Source organism: Phytophthora sojae, assembly GCF_000149755.1.
Source record: "Phytophthora sojae unplaced genomic scaffold PHYSOscaffold_3, whole genome shotgun sequence".
NCBI classification, from domain to species: Eukaryota; Oomycota; class Peronosporomycetes; order Peronosporales; family Peronosporaceae; genus Phytophthora; species Phytophthora sojae.
In genome coordinates this window covers 9,157,650-9,177,860 of record NW_009258117.1, presented here as the reverse complement: position 1 = coordinate 9,177,860, position 20,211 = coordinate 9,157,650, and the positions used below count along the sequence as shown (strand labels likewise).

General features: G+C 45.4%; 4 protein-coding genes across 4 annotated transcripts; 2 read left to right on the top strand and 2 right to left on the bottom strand.

The window, feature by feature from the left end:
* Positions 1-14: 14 nt before the first annotated feature.
* On the top strand, positions 15-713 carry PHYSODRAFT_330093 (hypothetical protein; the record flags this gene model as incomplete). Its single annotated transcript, XM_009526681.1, has 1 exon — positions 15-713. A coding segment is annotated over one exon (699 nt), but the record flags the coding sequence as incomplete, so codon positions are not given.
* A 427-nt stretch (positions 714-1,140) lies between these two features.
* PHYSODRAFT_330092 (hypothetical protein) lies at positions 1,141-1,443 on the bottom strand (the record flags this gene model as incomplete). The annotated part of the gene is made up of 1 exon (XM_009526680.1): positions 1,141-1,443. The coding sequence occupies one exon, from the start codon at positions 1,441-1,443 to the stop codon at positions 1,141-1,143; it is 303 nt and encodes a 100-aa protein (XP_009524975.1).
* A 262-nt stretch (positions 1,444-1,705) lies between these two features.
* On the top strand, positions 1,706-2,014 carry PHYSODRAFT_490269 (hypothetical protein; the record flags this gene model as incomplete). The annotated part of the gene is made up of 1 exon (XM_009526679.1): positions 1,706-2,014. The coding sequence occupies one exon, from the start codon at positions 1,706-1,708 to the stop codon at positions 2,012-2,014; it is 309 nt and encodes a 102-aa protein (XP_009524974.1).
* Positions 2,015-2,083: 69 nt separating this feature from the next.
* PHYSODRAFT_330091 (hypothetical protein) lies at positions 2,084-19,983 on the bottom strand (the record flags this gene model as incomplete). Its single annotated transcript, XM_009526678.1, has 5 exons — positions 2,084-2,451; positions 3,645-3,720; positions 13,555-16,929; positions 17,837-19,122; positions 19,380-19,983. 5 exons carry the CDS (start codon positions 19,981-19,983, stop codon positions 2,084-2,086), a joined length of 5,709 nt encoding a protein of 1,902 aa, XP_009524973.1.
* Between the last annotated feature and the right edge of the window lie 228 nt (positions 19,984-20,211).

The following is a 20,211-nucleotide window of genomic DNA, read 5'->3' as shown; positions in this document are numbered from 1 at the left end:
TCACGGGTGACGAGAGCAGCGCACCGGGGTCGCCGGAGACTGTCGCTGAGGCCGACGCGGACGTGTCCGTGGAAGCTTCGGCGGTGGCTGTTCCCGAGCAGTGCGAGCCCGCGTCGGACGTGCCAGTGGCGGAGGAGCCCGCAATCGAAGAAGCTGCCGCTCCGGTCGAGTCGGAGCCGGCGGTGGACGCCGACGTGGAGGCCGCCGTCGAGAACCTGGTCGCGGACGTGGTGATCGCCGCCGACATGGTGGCGGAGCCTGTCACGGGCGACGAGAGCAGCGCACCCGAGTCGCCGGAGACTGTCGCTGAGGCCGACGCGGACGTGTCTGAGGAAGCTTCGGCGGTGGCTGTTCCCGAGCAGTGCGAGGCCGCGGTGGAGGATTCGGAGTCTGTTGATTTGCCGCCCACTGATGATGTTGCTACTGATATTGAACGGTCTCGTGGGTCTGAGTTGGTGGAAGTCCAAGCGATGAAAGCTGATGGTGTTGCTGTCGGGTTTATAGACCACGGTGAAACAGTGATGGTGGATCATACTGCAAAGCCGTTAGAGGAGGCTCTGCGTCCGTGTGAAAGTGTGGGTCTCAGTTTACCTGGAGTGGATGGAGAAGTGGAGTGCTTGGTGGAAGACGTCGTTGCTGTCCTCGTGGCAATCGACAAGGCAGCAAATATGAAGAACGACGATATTCGTACGCCAGAAGAAATATTGTTCTGAGCTCTTGGAGTACGACTCGTTGCTGTCATGAAGATATTTGATGGCGAATATCGACAGGGTCATTGGGCGTTGTCTGGGCACTCGATGCCATGAGCTCTCGATTCCATCAGAGTTGAATCTCCACGAGGAGCTTGCCATGCTGCAGGGTAAAAAGTTTCGAGCCTCAACAGACTTGATGCTGGCGCCAACCCGCTGTCGAACGTCATGCCCAAAACCTCGAAGATCGCGTCGCTGACTAGCTACCACCTAGCGTCTTAGGATGGTCTCAAAATCCCTGCACACCGTTACCAGCTAATGGCGTTGTGGCTTTTGATCGTAAGTAGAAGTCGCTGGTACCTTACTCCAGGTGCATACGCGCCAAAAGTTACCACTGTATTCCATATGGCACGATGTCCACGCACACCCTTGTCTAATACTACTTAGTAAATTAGTAGTAAATTTCTAGTCTGGCTGCCGGATCAACTGCATAGGCTCCTTTGTGGCGATCAAAAAGTTGCTGCAGCGCTTCCACGTACTGGTCATGATACTTTCTGACGTCGTCTTTGGTCGGATGCTCACTGCTCGGCAAAGCGATGGGCTTGCCGACAACTGTGATCAGGTCCACGTCGGTGCGCGGTAGATAGAAACACTCGGGCCGACCAAGGAAGAGCACGCCAGACATCTTGAGCTCGTTCAGCTTCAATCGCAATTTCAGCAGATACGGGAACGTGAGTAGTATGACATGGAACATTACGCCGGCAGTTTTTTTCCTTACCGTAATTTACCACCAAGAACATTCCTGGAACCTTCTTTCAGACCAGCTGCCATTTCGACGACTAAACCTCTCGACCACCTGAGAGCGAAAGCTACGTCTTTTCGATCTTAGGGTGGTTTCAGATCAGCTCGACCACTGAGATCTAACAACAGTTGGTTTCGTCTGAATTTCAGAATTAATTTATTTTTCTCAAAAAAAAGTTAACACCCTATGTATATAGATACACATAGCTGATAACATGTCGAACGAACTAACTTTTGGAAAATACAAGAACACGCCGATCGAAGAAGTATTCACTTCTGATCCTGGTTATTGTCGCTGGATGCTCAACCAACCAAGTCTCAATATTAGTGAGGAAATCAAGATATTCCTCCACTCCAAGTTTCTAACCAATGATAACTCGTATATGATGAGTTGGGGCAAGTACAAGGGTAAGACGCTAAAACAAATTAGTCGCACCGATTCTAATTATATCGATTGGCTTCGTAAGAACCCATTCGTAATTGAGAAATGTCCTAAGCTTGTCGAGGCTTTACAGCCTAATTAAATATATATATATATATTAAATCCAAATCTAAGCAGTGGTAAAATCAAGAACTTCACCCGTTAGACGATCCTAGGAGAGCTCTTGCTCACTCACAACCAATACAAGCATGTTGGTTCCCTGGCAACCAGCGTTGACACCCTGGACCTGATTAGCCTGAGGTACATCACGCTCCGTCAGGCGGCTAACGTCAGCGATAAGGACGCGGTTAGTTAGAGACCACGTCTGATAGTCAAGAAGACCATTCACCAGCTCGGGAGTTAGATCACCGTTAATCGAAGCAATCTTAGCGATCTCGTTGGTAAAGTGGTGGAAGTCATAGTCATGGCTGATGTCGAAGGTCTGTTGCGAACCAATGCGGACGTTGAAGTTGCGAATGCTCGAACCAGGGTGAAGAGTCCAAGGAGCCGAATCGAAAGGACTCTGAAACTCTTGGACAGCTGCAGAAGCAAAACTACCGGTCTGTTCGGCAAAAGGAAGGAGGATAACATACTTAGCATTCTTGACAGAAGCCGAAAGCTGAAGATCAAATGCAGCATTAAGCTGAGTCGACTGCTTACCTATACCAGCGCGCTGGTAGAACCATTGGGCATAGCAATCGTTGTATCGAACCTTCTTAACGGGCTTAGAGATGATAGCCTGAGGGTTCTCCAAATGAACGAAAGGAACATACAGTCGAGAAGTCGTGAAAGGCATGTAGGTTCCATCAATTGTAGGCTCAAGTGAGTTAACCACAGCACCCCAAGAAACTGCAATGGAACCAGCGACACTAAGAGCATTGTACATTGGGTTTGGACTGGTCGCAGAAGCAACCATTACTGGACATACATTGCCGCTCGATAATGTTGTTCCCGTTAGCGTCATATTTCTCGATGCATCAACATCAATAGCTGAAGTGCCCTGGTTAACGCGGAAACGAAGACGAATTTGTGGATTAGCCATCAAGTCAAGCTCCTTGAAAATCAGATGTAAATCAGTAAGCTTAATCTTAAGCATATAGTTCCACGTCCCCATAATAGCACCAGGTGAACCAGCGCCAGCTACGAACCACCGCGACCAAGTTGATTAGCAATGGTAGTCGTGGCAGATGCAGCACCAGTAGACGGCCACGACGTAGATGAGTCAGCTCCAGCATTTGGAGGGTTAGAGAGAAGACGCTTAGTAAAACCATCATTTGCTACCGATGCCGTAGCAGAAATAGTACCGGCGGTGAAGGTAGTAGAGATTGCTGTGTTATTCGAATACCCGTCTCCGGTAGTAGCGGTTACACTACTGTACTTGGTTGATTGAGCAGCATCCGGGTATAGAAACGATTCAGCACCATGCTTCTCAACATACTGAGGGCTGTACCCGGTCTGAGCACGGATATTGTTCCAAAACAGCTTGTAGTCTGCCATCGAGACAATGGTTTTACCATTGAGTTCAAGCGACATCGAATCGATGACGTTAAAGTTGCCACCCTTGAGACCAACACAAAATCGGTTGGCTGCGTTCTGTACATTTGTAGCGTGCGTGTTCTTCATCGAAACCTTGTATGGTAGCATAATGTAAGCATCGCGGAGGCAGGCAAATCCTTCACTACCATTAAGCTGGGACGTAGCGTCGATAGTGATAATACCGTTTTGGTACGAACCTTGGTTAAGATCGATAACAAAGGGCACGCGCTTGCCAGAGGAGACCTTAATCTCCGGATCACTCTTGAGCGAGCTCTGGTAAAGGTATTGATCGGAAAGTTGTGTTTCAGACATCGTTGAATCTATATCTCGATCAATATAGTTTTGTTAAATTAATTATTATGAACAGCCTTGTTAAGCCAATTACCAGTGATCACGATCTTATTGAACTCGCTGAGAAGATGGGGGTTCAGCTCGATAATATATTCGAGTCAAGTGAGATCACTCAGCCGCTTCCGAAGAATGGATCATATTTGATTTTGCTACGACAACCTAATATGGATGTAGGACACTGGACAGCTGTTCACAATGGCGAATATTTTGATAGCATGGGAGAAGCGGCACCTACGAAGTATGGAGTCGGGCGATATAATACCAACCAATATCAAGGTACGTATGGCGACTATTGCGGACCCTTCTGTATGCTTTGGTTATATTCCAAGCAGCACAACAGACCTGATGTATTTAAGAACATGAAAGATCTGAATTTGAAATTCTGTATTAAATATGTTTTAGGGAATATAGCAATAATGTATCGCGAATTGACGATTTCCAGCGATGTTCCAGCCGCCAAGCTGACCAAAGCTCTCAAGACAGGTAAGCTAAGTCTTACTGCAAACCAACTCAAGGGTTCAGGCTCTGTTATCCATCTCCACCCAGCTTCGTATGAGAAAGCACTAAAGGCTCGCAAGGCAGGTCGTGGTGTTAGACTTGATATCACACGTCATGAGATCAAGAAAGGATACAAGAAGCTCCAAGGGGGATCCATTTGGAGTAAAATCAAATCTGGGTTATCGACAGTATTCAAATTTGTAAAAGACAGCGGATTGCTTTCAAAGGGATTAGACGCGGCGGTTCCGGCTCTTGCGTCAGCGTTTGGGGCCCCTCGAGCAGCAATCCCAGCGAGAGCAGCTATTAAGTCATTGACCGGAGTTGGTTTATACGACTCTGACAGTGATATAGAGAAAGAGGGAGGACGTGTATCTATAGCGGATGTTAAGAAGGCGGCAAAAAATGCTCTCGGGTATGCTAAACGTAAGGGGGTTCTAACTGATGCAGTCGATGCAGGTGAGAAGTTTCTACTATCAAAAGCAAGCAAACCGGAACATGAAACTCTAATCAAGTCAGTGCGAGGTGAGGTAAAGAGACGTTATGGTGTGGGAGTTTCTAAGAAACCAGCTAAAGGCAGTCCTGAAATGAAGGCTAAAATGGCCGCTTTGCGTGCTAACCGGCGAGGGGGAAGTTTTCGGTTATGAGAGTTGGATAAAAAGATTAGTCATTCGATTATTTATTTTTTTGGACGAAGCAGAAGCATGATGCTCACTGAAGTGTCGCGGAACTTAACCTTTGTGTCATTCTGATTAAAGATTGAGATCGTGATTGATGTGCGCGCTCCGTTATGACAGTTCATCCAGGCATATTGACTTGGCTTATAGCTGATTAATTGACCTACCTGAGCATCACCACGATCAAACGCACTAAGAATATCACCAGAGGCTACATACTCGTTCTTAATTAGATCACAACGAATGATGTAAGAAGATGTAGGATGGATCTGAGGAATTGTATTACTGAGCTGAGCACTTGAAACCGTTGCAGGCGCTGAAGGATACGTACCAGTAGTCAATCCTACTACTTTACCAAAAGCGGCATTATCGATGATGATGCGAGGGACACGCGTTGTTGTTGGCAAACCAGTACCGCCTGACGAATAAAGACCACTTGCCGGTCGAGTGCCACCAGTCGTAGGAAGTGTCGTTGGAGTAGCGCTAAAGTCGAATTGAGCAGCATAATCCACACTGTTTTCCGTTAGTTGAATATAGAAAACGTTCTCACCCGATGGATTAATTAAATACGCTCCAGCATTTACGAGAGCTGTCTGGATGCTTCGATTTATATCAGTATAACTGTAAAGCCCATCGGGCAAGCTAACAGATACAGTGGATGTGGTTCCAGCTGTCTGAACTTCAATTTTAAAGGAATTGTTCCAGAATTGAGCGGCGTCAATGTTGTATTCAGAGTTATACATCGAAATCGATTGAACTGCACATGCTACATCCTTAAAATCGGCAGCACTACCAGGGAAGCTGTATTTCCATGTGCTGTTGTATCCGTCTTGAACGAGGTTAGTGGAATCGAGTTTAACAAACGAAGCGCACATGATTTATGTATATTGATTCACTCAAAATATTTTCAAATTATTGCTCAATATCGATCGGCCTATCGAAGTTATATCTGATTTGACCTTTGACTGAATCCACGAACAGCATCTGTCCTTTGCGCTCCGTGGCTTTATTGTAGTAATAGACGATTGATCGTTCATCAACGCCTTTGATGTTAAAATCCTTTACAACCATCTGTAAATCACGCTTCGAATTCGCTTTTAGAATCGCTACGTACTCTGAATTCAACCGAATCATCTTATCAGTGGCAAAGTAGCTGTGGCTTAGGAATATGGTTGAGAGTTTAAAGTGTCGCCCACGTGTATAGTAATGAGAGAAGATATTCTTCTGAAGTAGTTTATCATTGCTATAGTCATCGATGATAACAAGCTCCGGTTTGTTAGAGCTTAATGGAGTATGACGCACCTGATCTACTTTAGGAGGGCTATCTGGGTCAGCAAATGTGATGAATCCTTCCAATTTTTCCCGGAGATACTCATAAAGCTCCTGATGGGGATTACGAGCAATGATAGTTAGATGAGCAAATACGTGAGGAGAATGCTTGAGAATAAACATACAAAGATTGTTCTTCCCTGAAAAGCTTGGGCCGAGCACAACCATTCTAAACAAAGCTTTCATATCCAATGCGGGGATATCACCCATCGAAGCAGACTTGAATTTTTTCGGAATCGAAGCCCCGAAATCGGGAATAGCACTCATGACTAAAATCGTTTGATCTATATAGGATTAAACAAAATGAGTTCCGGTTTTTCATATCCACAGCCTACATTTCAATCATCCATTTATGATCCTTCATTCTATCTTTCGTTAGACTCGAGTGGTTATCTAACATACGATTATGCGCAGACACTATATTTGAGCAAGGATGATTACAGGATGGGCTACCTTAGCGGAGTAATAGCGGGAACTGCTTCGTACAGCAAAACTTTGATTCTCGATTCGTCCGGCAATATCAGCGGAATTAATAGCTTTGGAGCTTCTACTATTACTGAAACGCTACAAACCGGATCCCAACCCAATATAACGTCTCTCGGCTCTTTATCAGGTCTTACGATCGGTGGAAATTTATCGTTCAGTGGATCATCGCGCTCGATATCGATAACAGGCACTTCAAGCTACATCGATTGTCGAGAATATCGCCAGAACGGGACTATATACGATTTGGGCCTTCTTGAATACATAAACGGAGTTAGTTTTGGTACCGCAACGCCAAATAAATTCCTATTATGCGACTCAAGCTCGAATATCGGAGGCCTAAGTTCGGTAACGGCTACTACTCTGACCTGCACGAACTTGCGCCAGGGCTCGACGTATTATGACCTATCAAGCTTTTTAACATCTATTCCGACTTCCCTCTCGCTCAATAATCTGTCAACGAGTGGGGATATCAGCTGCTCCGGCGTTATCAATGGGTTTTTAGCGTATGGAAACCAATCAGCTATAACAACAGTAGGATCGCTGACAGAGCTTGGGATCAACTCTACAGCAACGAATGAATATTTCTCGATCACTGGTAGTGGATTGGACTTTCTTGATGGTTCTTACACACGAATGATGACTCTAACCGGGTCGAATACGACTCCTGTTCAATTCCAGATCCAAGTCCATAATGGCAATCGATCAACCACAGCGAACGCGTCATGGATCGGGAACATCACAAACAACGTCCTCAGATTTGGGGTCAATAACTCGACGTCGATGATTCTAACTACCACAGGTCGCCTTGGTCTTGGTACTACAAGTCCTTCAGCTCCGCTGCACGTCCCTGGCAGCAACAGCTTTGTATTTGGAGCAGGCGGAACGACAGTGTATCGCCTCAGAACAGATAGTGGAGCTACAGAATCCGCTCTTGGCCCGATCACATATTCAGTAGCGGGTATATTCGGAGGATACATTGCCTGTACAGCCATGGCGATGACGAACGACCGCAGATTGAAGAGGAACATTCAATCGTGTCCGCTCGAACGCATCAAACGACTCTACGATAATTGTGATGTAGTTTTGTATGACTGGATCGAATCGGAAAATAGACCTGGTCAAGAGGTGGGCCTCATAGCTCAAGACCTTGTCTCAGCCCACCTAACCGATTTAATCAGTGTTTTCTATCGCGATGATATTCAGGAAGGCGAAGACCCATCGTTTGAACCTGCCAAAACACAACTTAACGTTGATTACAGTCGAATTGCAGCATACAATATGAAAATGATTCAACATCTCTTGGATCGAATTGAGGAATTGGAAGCACAGGTATCATCTCTAATATAGACCATGCCATTCACATTTCGTATTTCGAAGAGAAAAGACAAGGAATATGATGCTGTGTTTGATGATGGTCGAGTTGTATCTTTTGGTGGTATTAAGCGGAATGGTGAACCTTATCAACAGTATCGAGACATCACGCCATTGAGAGCATTCAGTAAGTACGACCATGGTAATATTGAACGAAAACAGCGATTTTATAGGAGACATGGACCTATCGATACTTCGAAACCATACACCGCTTCTTGGTTCTCAAAAACCTTTCTTTGGTAATGTATAGACCAGAGTTCTAATAACCATGGGTTGCGGACCAAGCAAAGAGCTAAAAACTAATTTAACAACTGATGAACCAGGTCAAATTGTTGAATCAACACTTCTGCGGGCCGATCAAATTGTGGTTCTGGGAGATAGCGTTTTCCTACCTACGAAAAATGATAAAGGAGAGTCAGCTATCATTGAAATATCAGTGAATCAGAAAAAATAGAGATTTACAAGGGATACAAGAATCGGCTTGTAAGAGAAGGAATTTCTCTTTAAACAACTGACGTTAAATAGCAAAGGTCTTCACAGTTTTATTTGTTTTCTTACTTGTGTAAGCCCATACTCTTCCTCCTTCTGTCTGAGTCGATGCATCAACCTTCCTTATGGACTTATCAAGGTCAGTAGCCCAAACAGCTGCCTGAGTCTTCTGTGGGCGGTCATGAATGATAAGATTTTTCATGATAGCTTTTAGTTCGGCTACGTTGAGATCAGCGTTGTCTCCATAGCTACCAGCTGAGCTGGAAATAATTCGGGGGTTGAAAAAGAACATGTTTCTATAGTAGTCACGTGATAATTTCCTTGAACTCTTTCTCATCAATCATTCGAGTGTTGTACATATCCACACTAAGCGATTTAAGTTGCTTAATGATTGAAAGATTATCATTACCGAGTTCTAGCTCACCTTTTAGCTTATCATATTCAGCTTTTACAGCTTCTAACGGATCCTCAACCCGATCATGGAAATTGTACTGAAGATGAGTAATCGCGAGAATCTCCTTGAAAAGCTTTTTATCATCGATACTGAGCTTGTCGTACTCTGCCTGATCGATATGCTGCTTGAAGGCGAGAGTTCGAATCATTGACTGTAGCGGATCACTGATTACGCGCTTTGGTCCGCACTTGCGTCGATTCGGCTGAACAATGACCAGAGTTTTGTTATCAAGGTCGGGGATCCGAATGTACTTCGAACCGAGCTGACGATGATGTATGCTGATGGGGTGGCTAAACCTTGGATCTCATTGAGGTTGTATGTTCTCCCGCGACGGACAACTCCTTCAAGCGGGGCAACACCAGCACCTCTTAACCCACGACCCTGAAGCTTCCTTTTAACCCCTGACCCCACGCCTGTCGTCCTTACCTGATCAACCATGTTATTCACAGTTTGGCGAACCGTGCGCTCGTCTTGTCTATGACTGAATTGATCAACCTCGGTGTAGTTTTTAGCATCGGAGTAGCTTTTAGCCTTGATTTGATAGACAGCCTTGGTCGCTTTCATGGCAGCGGTCGCCGCCTTCAACGCTGACTTTGCGGATTTTGAGTTATTACCCTTTACTGTTCGCTTCGCCTCATCGTATTTCCTCTGAGCTTCGCCATACTTTAGGAATGCGGCTTCTGACTCATCGTGGAGTTTTTGCAAAGTGTCATCGCGATATTGAGTACCCTCTGAGGATTTGATTCGAGCTGATGTATCTGTCGATTTTGTATTGTCGAGGATCGCTCGATTCAATAGCTGAAGATTAGCTTCGAGATTTTGATTCAATGCTGGAGCATCATTCTCATAAACGTATCGCTCTATGTCTTCAAACCCGGTCATCAGGCTAATGAAAGTATCCATCCATCTAATGGTTTTCATAAGATCGTTGAAAACCTTGCCAGAAACCGCTTTGTTCTCGTGGTTTCTAATGTAAAATGGTTTTGCTGCGGTAGGCTCACTAAAGTAGTAATTTTGATTAGCTTTCACACCACTTTTGGTATCTACTATTGGTTTCAGTCTAAAGGGAATTCGAACTCCTTCAGATGCTATTTTGCTGTAGTAGTCCATGAGAATCTTCTTCGCATCGTTATCAGCATTAGTTAGAGAACTATTTATATCTTCATCAATTCCAATCTTAATTCCATGCCGAGCCTCACCATCGCGTGGCTCAAAGGCCTTTGCAAGTTTGGTGGTGTCTTCGTTAGCAAATAGATCGATATCGTCACGATCTTTCACTAAATCGATAAATTCTTGGAATGTTGATCTCCAATCGACTTGTTTAGTAATCGCTGGCTTGATTCTCTCACTATCAATACCAAATACACTAATTGATGAACCATCAATCCACACGTATCCAGTTCTATCCATCTGAGATGTTTTACCCATGCTCTTGAGGATAGGAATGATTTTCTTTTTCAAACCAGCCGACACAAGCACTGCCTTATTCTTGAAAATAGACCAAAGCAATCGATTCTTACTATCAACTTGATCTAATGAGGTTGAAGTCGATGTGTCCAACTCAAAACTATCTTCAAGACGTTGCCTTGAACGGAATGCATCATCACCTTCACTTGGATCGGCGATTTTTCGTTTTCGCGTTAGTGAAACGTGATAAAGAGGGTCTTCAAGTCTCATATAACTGCTCTCATCGATTGATTTACTTTCGCCATCATACCAGATGTCCCTAATCTTCTCCTCTGTAGCCACCCAGTCAATCGATTGATAAGTCTTACTCTTTCTACCCGTTTTGTCTGCAATTAACGATCCCTTTTCACCAAGAAAGTATCTATTGTCATCCTTACCAGTTTTACGCTTGATTGGCTTAATTCGAAGCGCTACCCAATTAGGATTGGCGTTAAACAAATTCTTAACCCATGATCGCGCCTCCACTTGATCTTCGGTATCCAGTTTTTTCATGTTTGTTTCAGCATCTAACATTCTTGGAGTATTGTCGATTCCAACATCAGCTGTTTGCTGTGTGTTATCGATACCAACATCAGATGTTTGAGGTCTCGCTTGAATATTTCTATCAGTTTGATTAACACGATCAGTATTAATTGAGCTATTTACCATCTGCACGCCGCTATGAACTCCAACATCGATCATCACAGGTCGAACATTTGGAGTTGAGACCTCAGGGTTTGTTTGAGAGTTTTTATCATTCAGGCTTTTTTTTTAACTCAGATTGAGCAATTACCTGATCAATCATAGTAGTCATTGTTTGCTTTACTTCGTTTGGAATAGTATCGTCAGATCCAACACTCATATCAGTCTGAGTTGATTCTGTTGATTTCTTTGGGACTGTAGTAATCCCATTCGTAATATCACTTGCCCATGCCGTTCCTGCATACATCTGACGCTTAGTGTTGGATTGTCGAACGCGGCGCTGAGCTCTTTCAAGGAGCTCCTGACGTTTTTGCTCTCTCTGAGCGAGGGATGTGAACGAAGGAAACATTTTATTGTTATATCAAACGAATCATAAAAAAATGAGTAATGTTAAATACCCTTACCACAAACTCGGCATAACTGAGTCATGTCTAAATGGTTGATAGTTATGACAGATACTATTCCGCTCATTTAGAAGATTTAGATAACGATCCTTAATGTAATGGAATGGAACTCCAAAAATTGCTTCCAACTCATGTCGATACTTTCGATTGACTACTGTTTTGCGGAAATTCGCGCATGCATCAAGATTTAGCAACTCATTCTTGATTCGACTCACCTCCTGAATGATCCAAAGCTTACGCCGGAGTTGAGTGAGCTCACGTTCTTTCTCTACACAACTTGGGCACATTACTATCGTATTGCTATGATTAAGTCAGATATTTCCCAAAAATCTCAGAAAAATAGATTGGATAATATACTTGAGTCAAATAGCTTACAGAGGATGTCTCTTTCAATTAAATTTTAAAGCTAATCACGTCTCATTTTTTTAGGGCCCAATACTCCGTCTCAAGAGCTGATCTCTTGTCGACTAAAAAAAGAACATGTGTGGCCTTCAGTTCGATAGCCACGACTGGTGTGGTTGCTTCAGAAAGGAATTTCTTTAGCCCCAAAATATTCCTTCTCTAACTCAGACGGTCTTTTTTTATTAATTAAACGGAGATTTGAGAATGGCTTCCAGGAGTCAGGCTCATTACCAAGCCATTTGATCAGATATTTGTACTTCCCAGACCGTGTCGTCTTGTGATCCAAGATTTTCTCCGCCTCAAGAATGTCGCCTCGATTAATAGTAGCATCTGTAGTCTCTGTTTTAACCATTTTAAGATCGTTTGGCGCCTTGTAGAGGGTATGCCCATTTCTTGAACGGATTTGGACTCGGTAGCCATCAATTGCAACGACTTTATAGACTGCTTTGCTCCATCGAGCAGCTTCTTTATCAAATGCCTGCTTTTTGAGACGGTATAATACGCTTGATCCGACGTCAAACTCCTTCTCAATTCTTTCGGCTTCCACCTGATTATGACTCAGATCTGCATCCATTACTTTGCCTTTTGCCTCATTTGGGGTCATACCAATCGAACGATGAAACGTGGTATTGTAGTTTTCGATAACGTCAGTGATAAGCTTTTGCGAAATTCTCTTGGGGGACATTTTAGTTAGTCTCTGCTTCAGCGTTCTGTTGAATCGTTCGATTTTACCCATGGTTCCGTGATCACCGGGCTCGTTGTTGTAGTGCTCAATTTTCTTGGTTTTGAAGAACTCTTGAGCCTGCGAGTTCATGAACAAGCTACCATTATCGCTTGTAATGATATCCACTTTATGGAGTCGAACAAACGCTTTAAGCGCTGCTAACACAGTTGCTGCTGTCTTGTTCGATAAGACCTTCGCAAAGCCCAACCTCGAGTTGATATTGATAGCAGTCAAAATTGGTCGCTTTTCCCAAAACGCAAGATCAATTTGCCAAGAGTTGGGGTTGGGTGAAGCTATTTTAAAGCCATCAAAGCGCTTCTTCTGATCCTGAAATCGCTGAATATCGGTCTGGTTCGCATACCACTCCTTTACGATTTTGATAGTAATCTTAGGGTCTAACTCTTTGGCCTTCTGATACAGAGCTTGAGTGCCGATAAAACCGGTTTTTGGATCATAGTAGAGTATTTTTAGTAGCTCTTGAGAAGACATGATCTTATATTTAAAGGGGAAAAAATAACCATCAGCTTGATATATCCCCTTAGACATTAAGCGGGATCGTGGAAATACCATCTTCCAGGACTTGTCGCTTGTCGTACCAATAATTAAGGGCGTTTTGGTTTGAGTATAGGTAATGATCGATTTGGTTTCTTTCGATAGTCTGAAACCCTTGTTAGTACCACGAAGTGTGATGCGGTCCCGTACAACTGTCTCGAAACCATCTGGGTTAAGTACATCAACATTACGACCACGTCCCTGCTGTACACCCTTAGTACTGACTTTGACCTTGTGCTCCTCGTCCGGTAGATAGCAGATGTAGTTCTTAGATGATAATGAGACCATTGCATCATCTCGCCACTCTTCCTTGAATAGACCAGGCGTGCGGCGGTCGAACTTGGCTACCTCGACGTTGTAGTCTCGCGGAAACCACTCATACTTATGCTCATCGAAGTGATCACGTACCTCAGACTTGATGCATTCTTTAAATGGGTTCTCGCAGCTGAACGCGATATACCCACTGTCCGTGTCCATCTCCTGATATTGAAAGTCTGATCGATCAAAGTAATAGTCGATGCAGTCGTAGTAAAACTGAAGCATGCGCAGCTTAGCGAGCTGATAGATAGCAATCGATAAATGGATCGGGTTCTTGTTGTTAAGCCGACGCTTTTTCATCATAATCTCACAAGAATCATTAAGCTCCTCCAACCCGTGGAACGTAAAGTGCTCAATCTTGTTCTTAATAGCTTTGTCATTCGACTCGTACTTGACCTCTTTGTGCTTGCTCATATCCATTCCAGATCGACCGAAAGCACTGTTGCCTACAAGTTTCATCATCTCAGCAATCATCGCCTTCGACTTATCAACATCACCCTCTCGCCGGGCATTTGATACAGCCTCCATAAATGGAGCAAAAGCCTTGTGAGATTTCGCCTTGATGAAGCTGTAAGTCTTGGTGATCTCCAAACCGTGAGAGAGATACCACTTGAGCAAAGGTGCGTATATGAGAATCTTTTCACCAAAGTAGCTACCTATCAGCTTACGAGCTGGTTTTGCTCGGCTTTGCTTACGTGCCTCGTTGTACTTGTACATGTGATGACCAATGACACTCTCATCAGCACAGTCGATTAGCGTGTTCTTAAAGATGGGGGTCATCTCTGAAAAGTAGTCTTTCAAGTGCTCTGGTGTGCGAATATCACACTCGAGGAAGCCGAAAATCTTATCACAAACGATGTCCTCGACAATGCCGTCATAAGCCTCGATCGTAGTCAATCGTCCGCATGGCATCTCATTACCAAGTGCCCATAGGTATAGAGCGTTGGCATCGTAGCCGATAATTTTCTTACAGACCTTACCTCCGCGAATCTTCGTCTCGTTGCGCTTAGCGTAGTGATTGAAGATAATAGATGGACCTCCAGCAATGTTGGCCTTCATCTTAGCGTAGATATCTTTTTCCTCCTTATCAATGCTATACACCAGCCTGTCCGAGTTGAACTCAAGCAATTTCTTATAGCGGAATCCCTTGAGCGACATGTCCTTACGGGCAGTGTTGCACTTGATACAGCTAACCAATATGTTGCCATCGATATGCCCAAGCTTGTTGTTGATACGGTCTGCTGAAGCGGTATCGGCGTTCAGCTTACAGTAGCATAAACCGCACAGATACTTTTGCTTTTGCAGCAATGTATCCAAGTGAGCAAGTGTCATACCAAATTCCCGCTTTGCCTTCGCATCCTGACTCTTGTAGCCACCCATACGATGGGTTGGAAATTGGAATGCGTTAGCAGGTGCCTTATCCGGGTATTGGAGATTGTTGAAGCAGGTCTGATACATAACCTTCTCACTAAGTCCAGGTAGCGACACTCCATCTGCAAACATATCCAGATCGAAACGCATGAATAGCTCGCGCTGGGCTTTGATAGCCTTGATGAATGGGACTACATCGAGATTGTTGTACCAGACCAGTAGATCCTTGATGGACTTCATCTCATAGTACCCCCACACAAACTTTACTCGCTCGTAATCATCATCGCTGATGCTTGTTCCACGGAGCTTGCTGTCAAAAGCTGACTTAGGCGGGATAGTAGTCTGGTTGAGTACATTGAACGCGGTGATGTACTCATACGGGAAAAGACCCTTACCAAGACCACAGACACATCTAATTTTGTCATCACATTTGCAGCCACCGAGATATGTCGTAAGATACTTATCGTAGCTGGTACCAGCCGGTACATAGTTGCTAATATCGAGCATTTTCATGTTCGATGTAGCGATGCACATGTAGCTGGGGTTCTTGATAACAGATTTGATGTTGTCAGTACCGATGATGGCGAATAAGTCGCTCTTAATCAAGTTGATATCGTATCGACCAGAACTAAAGCCAAATACTGGTACCTGATCAATCTGCTGTTTCAGTCGCCCGTAGTCGGACCTCTGCTTACCAAAGCCAAGACTGCTATGAAAGTGGAAGAAGCTATCATACTTCCCTTCCTTAATCCAACTCTCCACATCAGCCATCTTGTACTTCTTACCAAGATTTACGCCTGGAACTTCCATACCTGTCAGACCGTGGGCGTTGATGATTTTTTGCAGAAGCGACTTATACTTATCGACATTGTACTGTTGGATCTTCAGCGATACATCACCGATGTATTTGAACATATCCGTCAGCAGCATCTTCGGATCATCATTCACAAAGCAGCGCACCTCCTCGGTTAAGCTATCAGCTACGTTTACAGACACCGGAATGTGTTCGTTCGTGAAGACAGTACTTTCCCTGTGTTGAGTCGCGGTAGGCTTAAGAATTGCCTCAAAGTCATAGACAATGAAGTGGTCGATGTACTGGTTAGCATCCTTAATGGAATACTTTGCAAGCAGTGATCGAATCGCGTTAGGAGCTGGCTTGTAGATAGTTGGCTCAGCAGGGAAGCTCTCAATATTCACAAGTTCGCACTGATTTTTCTTGTGGTTTTTGAGTCTTTCACCGCTCACGAAAATCATTTCACACTTGGGACACTGATACTTAGACTGAAGCATATCGATGCCCTTGATGTAGAGAGCGTGATTCTCGTGTGATAGAATATCCATCGATTCATATCCCTTGTCCGACCTACGAATGCATTCTACGTTCCCGGTAGCTACATCCATGCTATATACGTTAATACCGAGTTGGAAGCAGTCCTCAACCTCATCGAGCTGTAGTAGGTCAATAGGCTTGAAGCTTCTAAATAGACTCAACGTATACTTCACCCCCTTGAAAGAGCAGTAGCGCTTGAATGCCTCCTTCACCTGAGCCTGAATTCTACGAGGATCCTTCTTAGCGCTCTGGAATGTGTGCCAGGCGATGCAGTGGAAGACGCACTTGTTGTTGGTCTTAGGGAAGTTGATTACATGCTTGTTTTCGCGGATAACCTTCGGAATAACAGCTTTGCTATCCCCAAGAGCATGGTCGCGATGGTAGACGAAAATCTTGAATGCAGTGATCGCCTTAAGCTTATACCCCAAGCTGTAGTTCAGCTTGTCAGCCAACTCCATAGACCGGATTTCCGAAATCACCTTCTTCCGAATATCCGCATTGCTATTGATTGCGACGGGCTTATTGAATACATAAGTGTTAGCGAGATTCGAGTAGAAGTAGCGAGTGTCATCAGGATCAGTCTTGCTCACAAGTTCGTACCCAAGAGCAATATTTACCTTAAAAGCACTTGCCTGAGTCAAAAGAACGTTCTCGATCTTATCGTAGAAATCAGTAGCCTCGATACCCTCATATACGTGTGATTCCATGTGATTACCAGTGTAAAATCGGTACTTGGGATCAGCCTTATAGTCAAGCGACATATGCTTCTCAAGGGTTTCAACTGAAACATTGTACTGCTTAGATACTAATCTCTTGTTGATTGGACGCGAAACGTTGCTAACATAAACCATCTTGCCCGTTCTACCACGCACCTTTACGCGGTAGCTACTACCCCATTTGATAGGTTGGATATTTAATCTCTTTAATCCTTGGAGTTCGTATGCAAACATGTTGCCTATATATGCTTGACTATATTATTCTCCGTAGATATGACTTTATAATTATTTGACCTTGTATCAGGATCGACTTTATATCTTAGTCATTTACAATATATTCTGAAATTAATTAATTCAAATATTTGGCTTATACCTTTTTGGAGGTTTTAAGCCATTGTCTTTGACTATATTGGGATTGACTTTTTATTTGAGAAAAAAATTAATTAATTAATTAAGTTCGGTTTCGTTGTTAGGTTCGACTTCACCGTCAATAAGTTCGGTTTTGGGTTTACGCTGGCGAGCTCGAATCTGGTCTCTATTCTTGTCATCGTAGTCTTTTTGATAAGATAAACGGGCTTCGCGTGTGCGCTGGTAGTAGCGCTTCTGCGCTGCTTTGATACGTTCCTTGCTAGCTTGGTATTGCTCAGGAGAGTACGTCATCGTTGTATATTAGTAACTTTATATTTATCAGGATCAATAAAAAACAATGTATTAATGCTGCATCAAACAAGAATCAGCTGAAATAACTAAACGTGGGAATAGATCGAGTGACCTGCCGAGCCACAGCACGCGCCATCTCAATGTCGGGACCTAACATACTGGCGATGTCATAGTATCGTTCGATGCTCTCACGAATCCCGCCATTGTCACCACCCTCTCCGATAGGTGGTAACGCCTTTCTCAGCTTCAATCTCTTCACGGGACTTTGGAAATACGGGAGCTTGATCTCGGTGGTATCAGTATCAGCGGGTGCAGTCGGTGGCTGCACCAGTAGCGCTCTAATTACCTCGAAGGCTTCACCTGGCTTGTTGATCGCCGCTTTGTGGATACGGGCAGAACTGTTTATCTTCTCGGCCACCCAGAAGAATATCCACTCTCCTTCCAAATCAGTAAGGAGCGCCATTACTGGGTCGTCAACGAGCAGATCCAAAGCGATCAGCTCCGACAATGCCTGGAAGTCGTTGCTTGCCTTAACGTCTCTCTTCACTTCGATCAGCATCTTCACACCAGGCAGGTACTGCACCTCGGTCGGCCTCATCGCAACAAGATCACTCAGTATGAGGAGATCTGTACGTCCAGCGAGCTCAATTTCGCGACCAGGAACTTTAACTGTGAGGATGTTTGTGCCTCTTTCCACGCCAATCACGCAAAGTTGCGTCTCCTTGAGCACAGTGCCAATGTTGTGTTCCACGTATCGGCGATATCGTTTGCGCTGCTGCTCCTCAGTGAGTACGACCTCTTCGCCGTTCTCAATAATCACTCGTTTCCACTCGTATGGGTCAACTGAAGAACCCTCTCCAGCATCGAATGGAACTGTGCGCACAAATTCCACCCGAATATCCAAGTCGTTCAGAAGCTGCCTGCCCTGGGTCGAGGTTACCTCCGAGTGGACATATTTGCGTTTCCCCAGCACAGTCTGCTCGTACATCTTGTCAACCTTTTCGACGAGTTGATCCATCTTGGAAGTCTCGCTCGCTGAACCAAATGCACCCTCCGGAACCACCACCAGCACGTGGATTTGTCTCGACTTTGGAGCGCGCCCTTTCCGTTTGGTCATATTGTTAGCTGTCAACACGTCCTCAATTGTCCACGTAGCCTTCATCTTCTCGCCATCGATCAACGCTTGAATGTCCTCATGAACCTTTCCGTCCTCCAGATCCAGCGCAGCTTGGTCGTCGTCTGGCAGCCACGCGCCGCCCTCCGTCTTCGCCAGGAAGAGCTTCAGGTCCTTTGCCGGGATGGTAATGTCCTCACTCTCCGCCTTGATCGCCTTCTTCAAGTCTCCAACCGACTGGCCCCCATCGATGTCCACTGGGAACGCGCTGCCCGCCACGCCAACTATCGCACAGAATAGCTTCACCATCTTTACTCCAGCCGGCAGAATCTGGAATGAGGAAGAAGGGAGGGGAGAATTTCTGGCGTACTTAAGCGGAAAAGAAGGCGTGTGACATAGATTTTCAACCAATGATGAGACTCCACGTCGCGCTGGTCCGAACTAATCCTTGAGGTAAACATCTGCCAGCGTATTGCTTTTATCAATTTAGTTTGAATGTTGTCGCGCGCGCGGTCCCGAAACGCCCTAAGATCCAAAAGACGTGGCTCTCGGCAATCCGCGCGCTCGAAGCTCATGTGGTGCACGCCTCCAAAGGACCAGCCGCACGAGAGCACGCCGTGCGGGTGGAAGGCGAACAGCGCGCGGTCGTTCGGCTGCACAAAAGGTGACAGGTCATTCTCCTCCACAGCCTTGCAAGCAGCAGCAGTTGCTGTAGTTCCCTCCTTCTTGCCTCCGTCATTTCTTAACTTCCTCTCCGCTTCCTCTCGCTCTTCGAAGACCGTCACATTCAGGCGGAAGTACGGGTACTGCGTGAACACATAGCGCATGAGTCTCCGCATCAGCGGCCACTGGTGGCGGGACGGCCTCGTGGCGTAGTGGTAGCCCTCGTACACTGCCATGAAGCTCAGATAGAGCTGCACGTAGCGCGGCACAGACGCCCCGCCTTGCGTCAAGACCCATCGCGCGATGTTGAAGAGCGACGCCGCCCAGAGCGCCACAAAGCCCGCGATTCCGAGCACCCACACGCTACAGACGAACCACAGCAGCAACACCCGCAGCACGCGCCCATGGAGCGTGCGCAGCTCGGGTCTCGCGTCGTTATTTCCCCACGCGTCCGTCCGCCCCGCCGCCGAGTGCCGCGCCATGCGGGGGCGTCGCCGATCCAGCCAGCAGTCCCGCCATCTTCTTGCTCTGCTTCAACGTCTGTGCAGAGCCGCGGCGTCTCGCACTGAGCGCCATCCTCCTCTTCTGATTCGTCGAAAATAATAGAGGTTGTAGTACCATAAACTTGGTACACAGGAATCCAGAAAGCCTTTGACGAGCTCATTACAAAAGACGATGGAGGCTGCGCGCACGACGCAGCTGGGCGCGCT